Source organism: Nymphaea colorata, chromosome 3, assembly GCF_008831285.2.
Source record: "Nymphaea colorata isolate Beijing-Zhang1983 chromosome 3, ASM883128v2, whole genome shotgun sequence".
Taxonomy (NCBI): domain Eukaryota; kingdom Viridiplantae; phylum Streptophyta; class Magnoliopsida; order Nymphaeales; family Nymphaeaceae; genus Nymphaea; species Nymphaea colorata.
This window is the reverse complement of record NC_045140.1, coordinates 23,304,401-23,317,282: the sequence shown is the minus strand read 5'-3', so window position 1 is coordinate 23,317,282 and position 12,882 is coordinate 23,304,401. Positions and strand designations below refer to the sequence as shown.

The following is a 12,882-nucleotide window of genomic DNA, read 5'->3' as shown; positions in this document are numbered from 1 at the left end:
TACTTCTCCCCAACAAACACCAACTATCAGCAAAACTATTAATGCAGCACAAAGATATTAATAAAATGTGAAAACATGAAGGGGTTGACTTAATTAATCTATTGAGGGGCATATCTTCTTCCAGCATTGAGTTCTTTTTCCTTGGGATGTTATCCGGCCATTTAATGCAAAATAAATGATGAATGGGATGTGAAAAGGTTGGGCATCATTTTCATAAAGAAATTTATACAAAAGACAACTTTTAAATTGAAATAACAAAGAAGGAAGTCAAATTTCAACATTTCTATTTAACTGACTATGTGGTATACAACTTATTTCAAATCTTAAAAAAATTAAATGTCAATTATTCAGAAAGGGATATGCTTTTGTTATTCCCTCAAAAAGTGAAGTGGGAACTTTTGTGAAATGTTCCTCTCATAAATATTTCTAACTAGTTGATTGAACTATAATACCCAAATTTATCAAGTGAGAAATATGCCACAACCACACCTTCACAACCATTACCAATAACATTTTTTTCCTAGGGCTATGTTTTCGAGTGAGTATAGGGCACTATGTTTTTGAGTGAGTATAAGGCTAATCCCACTCTGAGTGAAGGCAGAAGTATGATTCCCTTCCGGTATCCTTTAGGTTGCTTCAAGTGTCTTCGGGTGATGTCCTTACTATATTTCAACTTGCATATTGGTACCTTCCTCTTTTGCAGCAATGAGAGTTTGATGTCATGGGAGTTCAAAACGAATATTGCCCATCTACGAGTTCCCACCCCATCTATTATGTCAGCCCTTAAAGATTCTTGGACCGGCAAAATCTATTGCGAAAGCAACCGGTGGATTTCATAATTGCAGATTTTGAGATCCGGCTTACATTATAAAAAAACCAGGGATCTGTAATTCGAAAAAAAGGAAAAGGAAGGGGATGGATGAGCAGGGGTTCGGCTACATTTCAATGGTTTATGATCTTATAAATCCGTGATAGCCTCATATCTCAGATCAGAAATTATCCAAAAGGTTCAGCTTCAAAATTTCACTTGGAGAGTCATAGTTACTGTGCTTCTTCCTTGGCCTTGATTTTTGCCTAATTTTCTTTTAAGGTCTCACCTTCTAGCTCTGTCCGAAAAGCAGGCCTCACATCTTATGAATTTCCTGATACTGTGCGTACTTTTGCTAACAGTTCACGAAATCGAGACCCAGATTAAGCCTGCCCGTTTTGATAAAAGAACTGAAATTTTGCTCTTTGCCGTATTGTTCTTTTCAGTCACAATTGGTTAGTTTTTTTATTATATAAAAGGAGTAAAGGTAAGCTTTTATCGAATGGTTGTCAGCAGCAGTGTAAAGCTTACCAAAAATTTAAAATTGCAGGAAACATTTTCTAGATTACAACCATTACCAACATGTGTATTTCGGAAGTCTTCCGTTCTTTTTCCCATTCTTGCAGTTACAGAATATTGATTTTTGCTAGTTTTGTAGGCGCTTCTTCATTCGTGCTGCTAGGCTAATTGATGTTGCCATATATGCTGGAAGGTGCAGGATAGTTTTCAGATTAACAAGATTAACATTCTGTTTCTGAAATAAGCATTTAGGCAAGCGGGGCTCGAGAATAATTTTTCCTTATTCTTCCACTGATGATGATGTACAGTGGAAAAATTCTAAACAGATTTGTTCATATTTATTTACAAGGTAAATGACATGGATCAAATTAAGTAGTTTCATCTATTAGGTATGTTTCTGTGAAGTAATAAAGAAACCATCAATGGCATTATGGCACCTCACTGAATGAAAAAATTTGCTTTAAAAAACCAACGATTGTTATTGACCCAAAACAGGAGAAGTCCATGTTTGCATTGAGTAGGAAAAAGAACAAATCCAAGCATGTTTCTTAGGCGAGCATTGAGTGGGCTGGATACATCATCTATCTGGCAGTCACCAGTAACTCCAACTTGACATTTTTCATCAACTGTATTTCATTAACTCATTGATCAGCTTTTCCAATGTAACAACTAGGAGAAATGGAACAATCACTTAGAGAATGGCTCCTTGTAGATAACATTGATGTTTGGAAATATCAAAATCGCTCAACCGTTCAGATGATTTCGTGGAGAGCAACTTTTTTCGTGCTGCAAACTAACATCTCTAGAAGCTAGGCTAATATCTACTTAGTGTTAATTCAGATAGAAAAAACCAAGAACCTGCACTAGCAACTGCTGTGGGATCTTGTCAGTCTACATTTTGGCTTTTCATCAGTTGAATAATCGTCGCTGGCCAACCTTTGAAAGCTTTCTGCTCGCCCCACAAAACACAATCTTGAACATTGAAGCCATCCTCTCAAAAAATGAGCTAGCTTAAATTCTTTTTGATTGATCATTTCTTTATGTTTATCTTCATCATCATCAATGTCATCATCTTCTTGTTTTGGTTGTCGTGGTGACCTGATAGCAAAAACATGGATTTACCAAATCAATAGCATGTTGGTCACAATCACTTATTCAAATACAAGTCAGTAAATATACGTACGTGCATTGCCCATGAGCTGCAGTGTGATTTTTAAGCCGCGCTGCTGGAAGATAATGAATAGATAAATACCTTATGAAACGAAGCTGCATATATATGAGAAGAAAATCTAGGGTCAGTTATAAATCCTGAAAATATTCAAAGATCATAAGCTAGCAGAGGTAACAGAGGTGTAACATTTTATTTCCATCTTGTAAGGCCTAATATCTTTAAGCGATGGTATGACCAATTGTGACAGCTATATTTCCAACTTACGAGACTGTCCACAACTTGTCCTCAAATAGCTTGTTTGTGAAGAGAGAGCTTGCCCCTTCTTAGAAGCTAGCTCCAACAGATTGTCCGATTTTTCACCCACACTGATAAGGTGCTAAAAGATCCACCACTTTAATGGCCATTTTATAATTTGGTATCCAAGTCTATAAAAGCAGGTAGTAGTCTGAATAGCAAATTTTGTGAATAACTACAGGACCTAATTTGTCAATAGGTTCTCCAAGAACAGTGAAATTCTTCATAGAGTGCCTCCAACTACTGGAAACTTAGATGGTTAGATGAGCTAAAACTGCAAACTGCTACTCTAAAGTGTGGAATACTTCATCTCTTTGGGTCATTCAACTCTCCTTGAAAATCCTTCTGAGGTTATTTTTAAAGTGAAACCTACCAAACATCTGTCTCAATTCAACATCGCAAATTTCTTACAGATTTTTTACAAAATAACTGCCAGTGCATAATCAGGAAACAGACTAGGCCTTGACTGAAATGAAAAGCAACTACTTTTCTAGTTAAACAGGTGAACTTCACCAAACGATTCCACCCTTCCAATGCATGATCTTGTTTATACTTAAACAGGTGATACGTACTCGTCTTGATTGATTGCTGACCTAGAGCTTCTAAAACATAGACCACTTAATTGGAACACAAAGCAGCCAAGCAAAAGATATCACCTAAATCAACTGCATAAAACCAAATGGAGACATGTTTCTTTCCATAAGCAGGTAGAGGGACATCAGCTTATGCTACATCCATAATCACAAATGGAAGCAAATCCTACCACAAAACATTTGCTCGTCAAAATTTCCCTGAGAATGCCATGAAAAGAGAAAGTATCTTCCAAAGGATGCTTGCTTAAACAAACAGCGCCTCTAAATAAAAAAATTACTGCAATGTTTATACAAGAAAAAAATACAGACAGCTAAATCCTCAATTTCTCTTGGATGATGACACCAAGAAGGGAAAATGTAGACAACCAATTGTTTTCTCCATTGAATCCTTGGTCTCTGTCTTGAGAAGAGACATCATTTTACAAGATATTTGCGCTCATCACCAGGTAGATATACGAGAAGAAGAAAAGAATGTCAGAAATGAAGTAAGAATGGGAACTCAAAAGCCAGGAAATCGAAGTTCTATTCCTTTGAGTAAGTAACTCTACGAAATCCAACCTGACGGAGGGACGTGGAAGTTACGGTCCGTTTGAAATGAAATACTTTTAGCGGTAGTTTTTTCTAGCTATGACTTCACATAAATGTAAGAGAAAATTTAAGTGTTCAGAGCCTTAAATTGGCTGGCATAGTCATGTTCTCAGATAACATAGCTGCCCACTTCCCTGAATTTTATCTTCTTCTATGAAGACAAAGATAACTAAGGGAAGCAACCATAGTTGGTATGAAAACATGCTCCAGCCTATGTTGTTCCTTTACTGTAAGAATTATGATCAATGATATTACTAATAAAGAAAAATGATTTGGCAGAAGTAATTACTGGAAGTGGACACTATAACATATCTAGGAGTTTCCTGCCTTAAATGCGTGCAAGGATGAATGCTAGTTATTAGCAACCTACAAAAATCTCCAAATCGCATTTCCTCTTAGATTAAAAAGGGACAAAGTAAATTATGTTCTCAGTCTAATAAAAACATTAAATATACGATCAGCCAAACCAAGATTTTCCACAACCCCTTGTGCATAAAAACCGTCAACTAGCACAACAAAAGCTCCAAGATGACTGAGGCATACCTGAGCTCCATCGTTGATTCCAAAGTTACGGAGAAGCTCTTTATCATTGATTAGCTTGAAACCCTCATAGCATAGGCAGAAATATCCCCACACGTGAGACCTATAACCATCAACAGGAATTCAAGAGGAAACAATACAAAGCAAAGAATCTACTTTTTCCTCGTCTCATCTTCAACTTTAAAGAAATGCGAACGCCAAAAAGCAAAGAATCTTCTTTCATTGGCACTTCTTTCTGCCACGGGCATTGTTTTATTTGGACAATAATTTTTCATCACCTAATATCGGAGGACACACCGACGGTTCATCAAGTTACTATTTAAATACACAGACCTAGCAGGAAAACTATCTTCGGAGCTCGTTATGCCATAAAGTTTGCCGATGCCAACGCAAAACAAAGGATCTAGTTTTCTGGACGTAACTGTGCCGCTTTTTTTTTGTTTTTCTGGTGTTATTTCAGAATATATATTTCACAAACCTATGAGGGAAATTCCTCTGCCACAACCCATTATGCCACAAATTTTATATAGTAAAGCAGGAACCAAAAGCAATGGGGTGTCTTTATTAGAGAACTTATAGCTATTGAAGAAGCTACAAGAAAAAACAACAACAGTCAGATTATTTTCCGTTAGGTTTTGCCTCTTTCGTAGATGTTTCTCCAGAAATGTCAACTACAAGTTCCAGACTACAATATCAACATTAGAATCTAAATTTCACAAACCTATGAGGGATAAACTCCTTTTTCCGCAAATTCGTTATGCCATAAGCTTTTATTTTGGCAATGCAGGAACTCACGTAAATAGGGTATCTTACGCAAAATTTATTGCTCTATAATCGAAGAAAGTACTGGAAAATTAGCCATAATTGGGCTTGTTTTCTTTATTTTTTTATTTTTTTTTTTGGTAAAGTTTTCGCATAAATGTGAATTAAGAGTTCGGACGATAACAAAAACCGGTTCCGCTTGAAAAGAAATTATTAATCAGAATAAAATATCAGTAAATTCACCGCCACCAAGACCACAATCCACAAGAAAAAAATGTCCATACCACGAAATCTTTCCTCTGCCTTCTTCAGGCGCTTGATCGAACACATCTTCCACACGTCGCTTGAGTTCCGCAACCGAAGCCGTCCTAGCAACTTGCACATCTGAAAAGATCCCACAAGACTTTCAAAGACTACAGAAAACAGAAAGCCCAACCAGAATCATACACAAGGAAAACCGAGAAGTCCGTGGCACTTGGCAGGCTCTTACCGAAGCGGCTTCCGTCCAATTTCACCACCGATAGTTTCAGGAGCTTCTGCGGAAGCCTGTAATACGAAAAACTCTTGTGCCGGACGACACCAACGACGTCCTGCGCAGGCGGGCACTCCTTGTCGAAGATTTCCCCGTTGAATGAAGAATGCTGCAAGATGCAAGGCATAATCCCTGAACTCCAAGACTCCAAATCTCCCTTGGGTGTCCTCAGAAACCGATAGAGAAGAAATGGGTCGCCATCCTTCCCCACCTCCTACAAACTTTACATAAAAAAGGCATGCCCATGAAGAAAGGAATCATATCACCGGTAAGGCATGGGAAGGACTGGGAGAATCTCAGCAGATCCCCCTCAAGAAGGGGCGGAATCCTTCTTCTCCAAATGCTATATATGAGGAGGAAAAAGCTTCGGTGAGATTGATTCTTACTAGGTCAGAGGCTTGACGGGCAGCATTGTGTTGGGTGTGGGGAAGAAGGAGAGGTTGGGTTTGTTGGGGGGAGAAGGAGATATGGGAGGTCGTGAGGCCTTCCTTCGGAATCGGTTGTCGGTGGCGTAGACTTCAAATTTCTAACGGCTACGTGTACGGTCAAGTTGTCGCTATTCTCCTGGAGCCTTTGTTGGTATCCTGCTTGTGAACTCTCTCTCTCTCTCTCTCTCTTCGGTCCTGAATGCTCGGCTGAAAGCACCAAGATGGCAAAGTTATCACACAGAGAACAGTAGACATGAAATCGGTCCAAAGGACCCAGATGCAAGAATGAACAACGTTAAGGTTGAGATGATGAGAGACGGCTGCACCAACTGCCGTAACCATCAAGAGCAATAAATGACTTAGAATTTCAGGAAGTCGTTTGGTGTACAGATCGCTTCGAGATACTGATGAATGACATGAAGCGTGGGGGATGTTTAAGCACTATTTCTGCCAAACTTTATGGAGAGCACTTTCGTTTTCACTTGGATGATGATGAGGTTGGCAGCAACGGAATCAATCGTTTGTTGTACCTACCAATAAATAATTCACCCCCGTGACCTCCTCAACAAGTGTAAAACTTTGAAAAGGAACTGTTCATCTGATAGGAGACTTAGCCGCACTGAACTAAATTCTCCCTGTGCTTACCTCCACAAGAGTACGTAAAACTTAAAAAAAGCCTCGGGCCCGCAAAGGCCAGAACGATGTTCTCTGCCTTTCTGCCTTTTTTAGAACATTGGTCTTCAATACGGATATTCTGTCTACCAAGAATTATATTTATTTGGATACTACAATAAGAAAAACAGCCACATGAAGCGATGCACTGGTTGTGTTAAGGATCTCTGCTTTATTTGCTTAGGGGTACATGGAGTTGGTGATGAGGGATGTAGCATGCTATTGCTCACGAAGGCTGCCAGCCAAATGAAGCGGGATCCACTGGTTGTGGAAAAGGATTTTCTCAAGGCAAAGAACAATGGCATCGATTTTTAGATTTCCAATAAACCAAAAAGTTAGATCTTTAACACAAAAAATTATTTATTGCGGTTATTATTAAGAAAACATAAATTTAGTGATCTCCCACCTCTTTTCCTGGATCGAGTTCTGCCATGTCTATCAGCTATGGCCCAATTTATTGTTCGGAAGAAATGTTGTCCATTTTACCGTTCATATTTAGATTTTGATCGAAGGAATCTTTAATGTTTTTTTACTTCAAATATTGCATAAGGTATGTTTACTAAAACTATTACCATGCATTTGTATTCACAAATTGTATGATACACAATATATAACTCTTTGGCACAATCAATTAGCAAAGCAGGTCCAGGTAGAGGATATTGAGATCTCCAACTTAAGCACGCTGGCTTACTGGGAAGCTTCTTTAATTATTATGGGTTATAGATGAACACTTAAGTCAAAAGTCAATTACAATAATATCTTCCACGATGAGCGGAATTTTTGAGGTTATATTATGACCCTAAACTAAAGAAGGTTTAGAATTCAACAACCGGCTCTTCTGTTCTGCCATTATATGAGGCACAAATTTAGCGCTGGATATACTTTGTACTCTCTCTCGCTCTCTATTGTGTGTTCGCACGTAGATATAGGTACATGCACTCTCTTACAGCTGATTGACATGAGAACAAAAATATTATTAAAAATGTGAGAACTAAAATTTGTACAATTTTAATATGTTTACAAACTTACTACAGACATAAGCTTGATGACAATATCCCCGTACACCCAGCTGGTCGTTGGAGTTGAAGACCTTCAAGATGAAAAGCATACAAGGGATGCATCTCCATGGCCGGTGTCTATTAAAGCTCTTTCCACCAACAGTTTTTATTTGGATCAAAGCCTCAAATTCTGCAAGCTAGTTACATACGAGAGAAAATTTCGTTACATGTGAAAAGCAATCACAATCTATGGTAAAAAATCTCAATAACAAAAATAAACAACAGTAAAAGCTACAACATAATAAATGGACCAAACCTTTTAGTTGTTTAATTTGATTTCAACATCGTCGAACGAACAGAAGTCAAGTTTGAGAAACTGAAGCAGCAAACTTTATTAATTACCAAAAGTACTTCCAAAATTTGGATACAAAGTTTTTTCAGACGATGACATGGAGCCTGCTCATACGAAATTATCAAAATTGGGTTCCAGCATTTTCCAAGTGGAAAGAGTCTAGCATTTCAGTTACAGCAAGCACCTCTCTGTCAACTGAGGATCGAGAGTCCCTCAGAGAAGGTAAAAATGAAGATCGAGTTCGATTTAAAATGATCAACGCATGAAGTAATCCTGCTAGAAGTACTTGTGAGTCTGTGACAACGTCTAACTTTCTTGCGCCATCTGCTATGAAGTTCATTGCTTTATATTTTATGTATTTCTAAGAATTCTAAGTCATGAATATAGATCCAATCAAGGTATTTATTTCCTGTATGTGAATCTTAGTCAGAGGTTCTAAGTACTAGTATTGGAAGATGACACAAAAGCGCAGTAGTAGGCCAACGATCGTCTAAAACATATGCCGAAATGAAAACAAGTAATTGTCTGAGAATATTACGTACACAAAATATCATGAACATCGTAAATTGTTCTCGAAGTAAAATGCCTCAAAATCAAGAGGAAGCAAAAATGTATTCTCCCTCCCTTTCTCTCTCTGCTCGCTCTATCTCTTTCTCTATCGACCTGAAAATTAATACGGAAGAAGTTCGTATACTTAAATCTTGAAGCATGTGTCAGGTGCAACTTTTATTTGAAACGGTTCCACAGCAACAAGAACCAAAGGTACCAACAATTGCTTTAGTGATTGAGCATCGTTTCTACCAAAGGTCACCACCATTTGCTTCAAATGTGATGCACCATTGGCATACTTGTTTCTCATACCATTAATTGCGGTGCCCGTAACGGGAGGAACAGAAAAGAATCATTTGGAATGCCTCCGACGATGTACATGCACTATCATAAGAACTTTGCTATATCCAATGGTAGTAGTAGTAGTAATAGTATTAGTATTAGCATTAGTATTTCTTCATCTTGTTCTTATATCATCATCTCGATCATTATCATCAGCATCTTCATCATCCCCAATCCAATGCATCATATGTATATAAAGATTTTTGACTGACATGCCGCATAGAAGTAAAGCATTTGAATTTGCGCGTGCATCAGAAATCCTGTTTATAAATGTGTGCATCTGCAAATCCGTTCTACAAAGTATCTGCATGTCTGCACTCACCTTTGCACGTATGTGTACCGTGCCTATTTTCATGCTCGATTGTTTGGTAACCACAGTGTGTCATTCTCGCAGAACGCTAGTAGAGCGATCTGCAAGAACTGCCACCGTTCTAATGGTTCAAGTTTTCTTCTTCTTTCTTATGCCTTTGCTGACAAGATTTCTCTTCATCTATCACGTGAAGTAAATTATGCCGTTGCCATGTCTGCAGCCAAAGAAAACTGTCAACGATGAAATCTGGAAGGATTGTCTACGCCCATAATAATGAGAATATTAAACAATATATGACTAGATCTAAAATAATATCTCATACCTCGTCCTATTAGCTGGATTGAACTCCTTCTTGTAGCGCAATGCTCCCATTTCGCCTGATACTTTTTCAAGGGGAGGGGACAATTTAACCTGGGAGAGAAGAAGACGCTGGATGGCAGGAAGTAGTGATATTGGCGCGGCTCAATCTGAGATCGTTTCTACGAGCCACAGTAACGTAAAATCCGTCTTCGGATTGAACCGAACCAATATCGCTCTCTTTACTTCCGAGAGTTTCTTTCCTGTTAACCAGATTAAAAATATATATATATAGAGAGAGAGAGAGAGAGGAAGGCCGGCCGGTAGAGGGTGATAAATTGCTATTTATACGAGGATATATTGCCTACCAAAGAACCAACCGACGGAGATTTTGTGATCAGAAGACAAATTAGAGAAAGGAGGAGGAAATGAGAGAGAGAGATGGAAAGAGAGAGAATGAGGGAGAGATATATATTGATCCTGCCGATCGACGGAGGTCTGATCAAAATCGAACAAATTGGTGAGAGACCTCCGGGAAGAAAAATAGAAGTGCAGCGGTTGCGGAAGATGGCCAATCGAGACGATGGATAAGATTGCGAATACAGTAAGCAGACAATGAACTTGATGAAAATATACTGGAAAAGATTTGGCAAATCGTCATAGAATAACCATGAGATATGCCATTTGTATGCCATATACGATAATAATTTATGATTTGGTAAAGAGTAGGCATCAATTATATCAACATGCGTACAGAATTGTACAAAAAAAACTTTATTTCCCAGTTAAGGACAACCTACCAACTACCTTCCAGCTTGGAGTTCAAGAACAACTGAGAAAATAACTTGGCTAATGAGGTTGGTAGTTGTTCAACATACAAGAGAAACAAAATATAGCATCTACCCCGTACAAATATGGTGGAATATAGATAACTTCTTAATTTTGGGAACAAGAAATTGGTCACCTACTCGCCTGAATAATCAAACTGACACTATTTTTTCACAAAAGAAGCAAAATGGGCTTCTGCCAAGGGATTGACATGCACCTGGCTTGCTTTTAGGGACGGCTGTGAGGAGTTTGACTGTGTTGATTCACCACAACCCGCAAGGACTCCGAAGTAGATCAGTAGGGAGCCTGCAAGAAGACGAACTGCATCTTGCAGGGGTTAGAGAGATTTAAAGGGAAGGAGAGAGAGGTTTGCGTGAAGGAAGGGGAGATGGTCAGCGGAGGAGGTGAGTAGAATGATGGCTAGTTGCCAACTTTTTTTCATGCTTGGGCATGCACACACAAACATACATATACACACGTACACATTATTATTTCTCTAAATTAAAGCGCACATGCATCATATATGCATGTTGCAGGTACACATGTTCATAAACTTACATGTATACATATGTATGAGAATGTTTGCTTCTGCTCTTCATATACACATGTGTGTTGTGCGCGCGCGTGCGCACATGCATTTACATGCATATATGTGCATGTATGCATTCTTCAGTAGTGTAAGAGTACTAATGACCACGGACCGCGTCTAAGTGTAAATGGCATTCTGCAAACTCTATTTCGTATAAATATACTGTTGGATCATCCAATATTTCTATGAATAAGCAAAATTTGTAAAGTATATGGAAAGCAAGATAGAAAAATTTTGAAAGTTTCGGACAGTAAAAACTAGGTGGTTTTCTCTTCCCATTTGATTGATCAACCAACGACAAGTTCCTTTATGTGCCAGAACTTGGTTAAAAGTCATTGTTACATATCTATACACCGATGCATACATACATAAGTATACATAAATGCCCAACAAAGGCTATAATTATCTCCTTCATGCAACCCCACATTCCTATGAGCTTAGCCCGTTTATCTCGCCTTACTTGGAGAAAGAGACGGTTATAGGGGACACCGCCGCAGAATGTCAGCAAGTTAACCAAATAAAGAAGGAAAATGCGAACAAATATCTATACCAAAGAAGGTGGCATACATCAAGAATAACTAAAAAATCGGTAAGTTTCCAAAACGGAGTACGTGCACATACAAGTAATGGCAATGGCAATAATAAAGTAATGGAAGGGTTGAGGAGACACCGGCGATGGCGGTCCATGGGAGGGCGTGTGAGAGGGGACAACATTGGGGGCCTCCCCTCTTCCCCTCCCCAACTCTCACATGTTGTTTCCTTACTTTTCTTAATGCCTTTTCTCCGACGTCTCATGATTTTAGTGGCTCATTCGCGTGCCGTTTTCCCCCATTCACACAGATTCTCTTCCCCTCTCTCTCTCTCTCTCTCAATGGTGCAGTTGATCCCACCTTTATTTTTCTTTTTGTTTTTGATCTCTAAACCCACTTAGAATTGGCAGCAATATCTTGGCATCTTCAGAGAGAGATGCCTCCTTCCAAAAGGGCCTCTCTCTCTCCACCACCAGCACCACCATCAGATCCTAGGCCAGCACCCATTATACAAAGTCAATAGGAGGCAACGAATTTATGGGTCCTGAGGGTCGACAGTGGGACATGCATGTTCTCATTCCCACCTACATTTCCTTCTTGTTATCTGGGTGTGTGTGCATGCATGTGTGCTTGCCTATCCGTTCATGTGTGTATGCGTGTGCGCGTGAGAGAGGGAGAGTGAAAGGATATCCTTCATTTCCGGTGAGGAAAGCATTCTTCAACTGCTTGAATCTTACCTTGGTCTGAAAAATGAACTTTAGTTATCAAGACCAATCAATGAACAGAACAATCATAGAAGCAGTATGTGGTTACGTTTAATAAACGAAGGTACATCTGAACTTCGTGGACTTACAGTATGTTTGTGCTCGTAGTCCTTTCGTAATCTCTTTCTCTCTCTCTCTCTCTCTCTCTCTCTCTCTCTTGCACACGGAGACACGCACATACACAGATCGAACACTTGTCACAAGAACTATCATCATGTGGCAAGTTTTTCGATTTGGAAACAGGTAAAGCAGAGACTGACAAACCAGCCCGGGAATTAGTTCTAAGCAAGCCAAAAAGAGAATGGTCAAAAGCCAACATAGTCATCCCGCTGTTCTCCAATTCAGTGACATCAAAAAAGAACAAACAAGATGCAAGTCTGAACTTTAGAAAAAGAATCATGTTGGTGTTTCTCGCT

The 12,882-nt window shown here is 38.9% G+C and overlaps 1 protein-coding gene and 1 long non-coding RNA gene across 2 annotated transcripts; both read right to left on the bottom strand.

The window, feature by feature from the left end:
• Positions 1–1,936: 1,936 nt before the first annotated feature.
• Positions 1,937–6,571, bottom strand: LOC116250467 (uncharacterized). The gene is made up of 5 exons (XM_031624092.2): positions 5,766–6,571; positions 5,560–5,659; positions 4,517–4,616; positions 2,511–2,593; positions 1,937–2,425 (listed from the first exon to the last, which is right to left on the bottom strand). Exons 1-5 carry the CDS (start codon positions 5,932–5,934, stop codon positions 2,191–2,193), a joined length of 687 nt encoding a protein of 228 aa, XP_031479952.1. The 5' UTR covers positions 5,935–6,571; the 3' UTR covers positions 1,937–2,190.
• A 1,407-nt stretch (positions 6,572–7,978) lies between these two features.
• Positions 7,979–10,424, bottom strand: LOC126409958 (uncharacterized). Its single transcript, XR_007572977.1, has 3 exons — positions 9,781–10,424; positions 9,471–9,672; positions 7,979–8,102 (listed from the first exon to the last, which is right to left on the bottom strand). It is a non-coding gene; the product is annotated as an uncharacterized LOC126409958 (long non-coding RNA).
• Positions 10,425–12,882: the final 2,458 nt, after the last annotated feature.

Bases quoted from the DNA above. Each gene is read 5' to 3' on its own strand.
- LOC116250467 (XM_031624092.2), bottom strand. From the start codon at position 5,934: ATGCCTTGCATCTTGCAGCATTCTTCATTCAACGGGGAAATCTTCGAC. The intron at 4,617-5,559 runs GTATGGACATTT...TGATGGTTATAG, and splicing joins GGCAGAGGAAAGATTTCGTG to GTCTCACGTGTGGGGATATT. The intron at 2,426-2,510 runs GTACGTATATTT...TTTTGCTATCAG, and splicing joins GCAGCTCATGGGCAATGCAC to GTCACCACGACAACCAAAAC.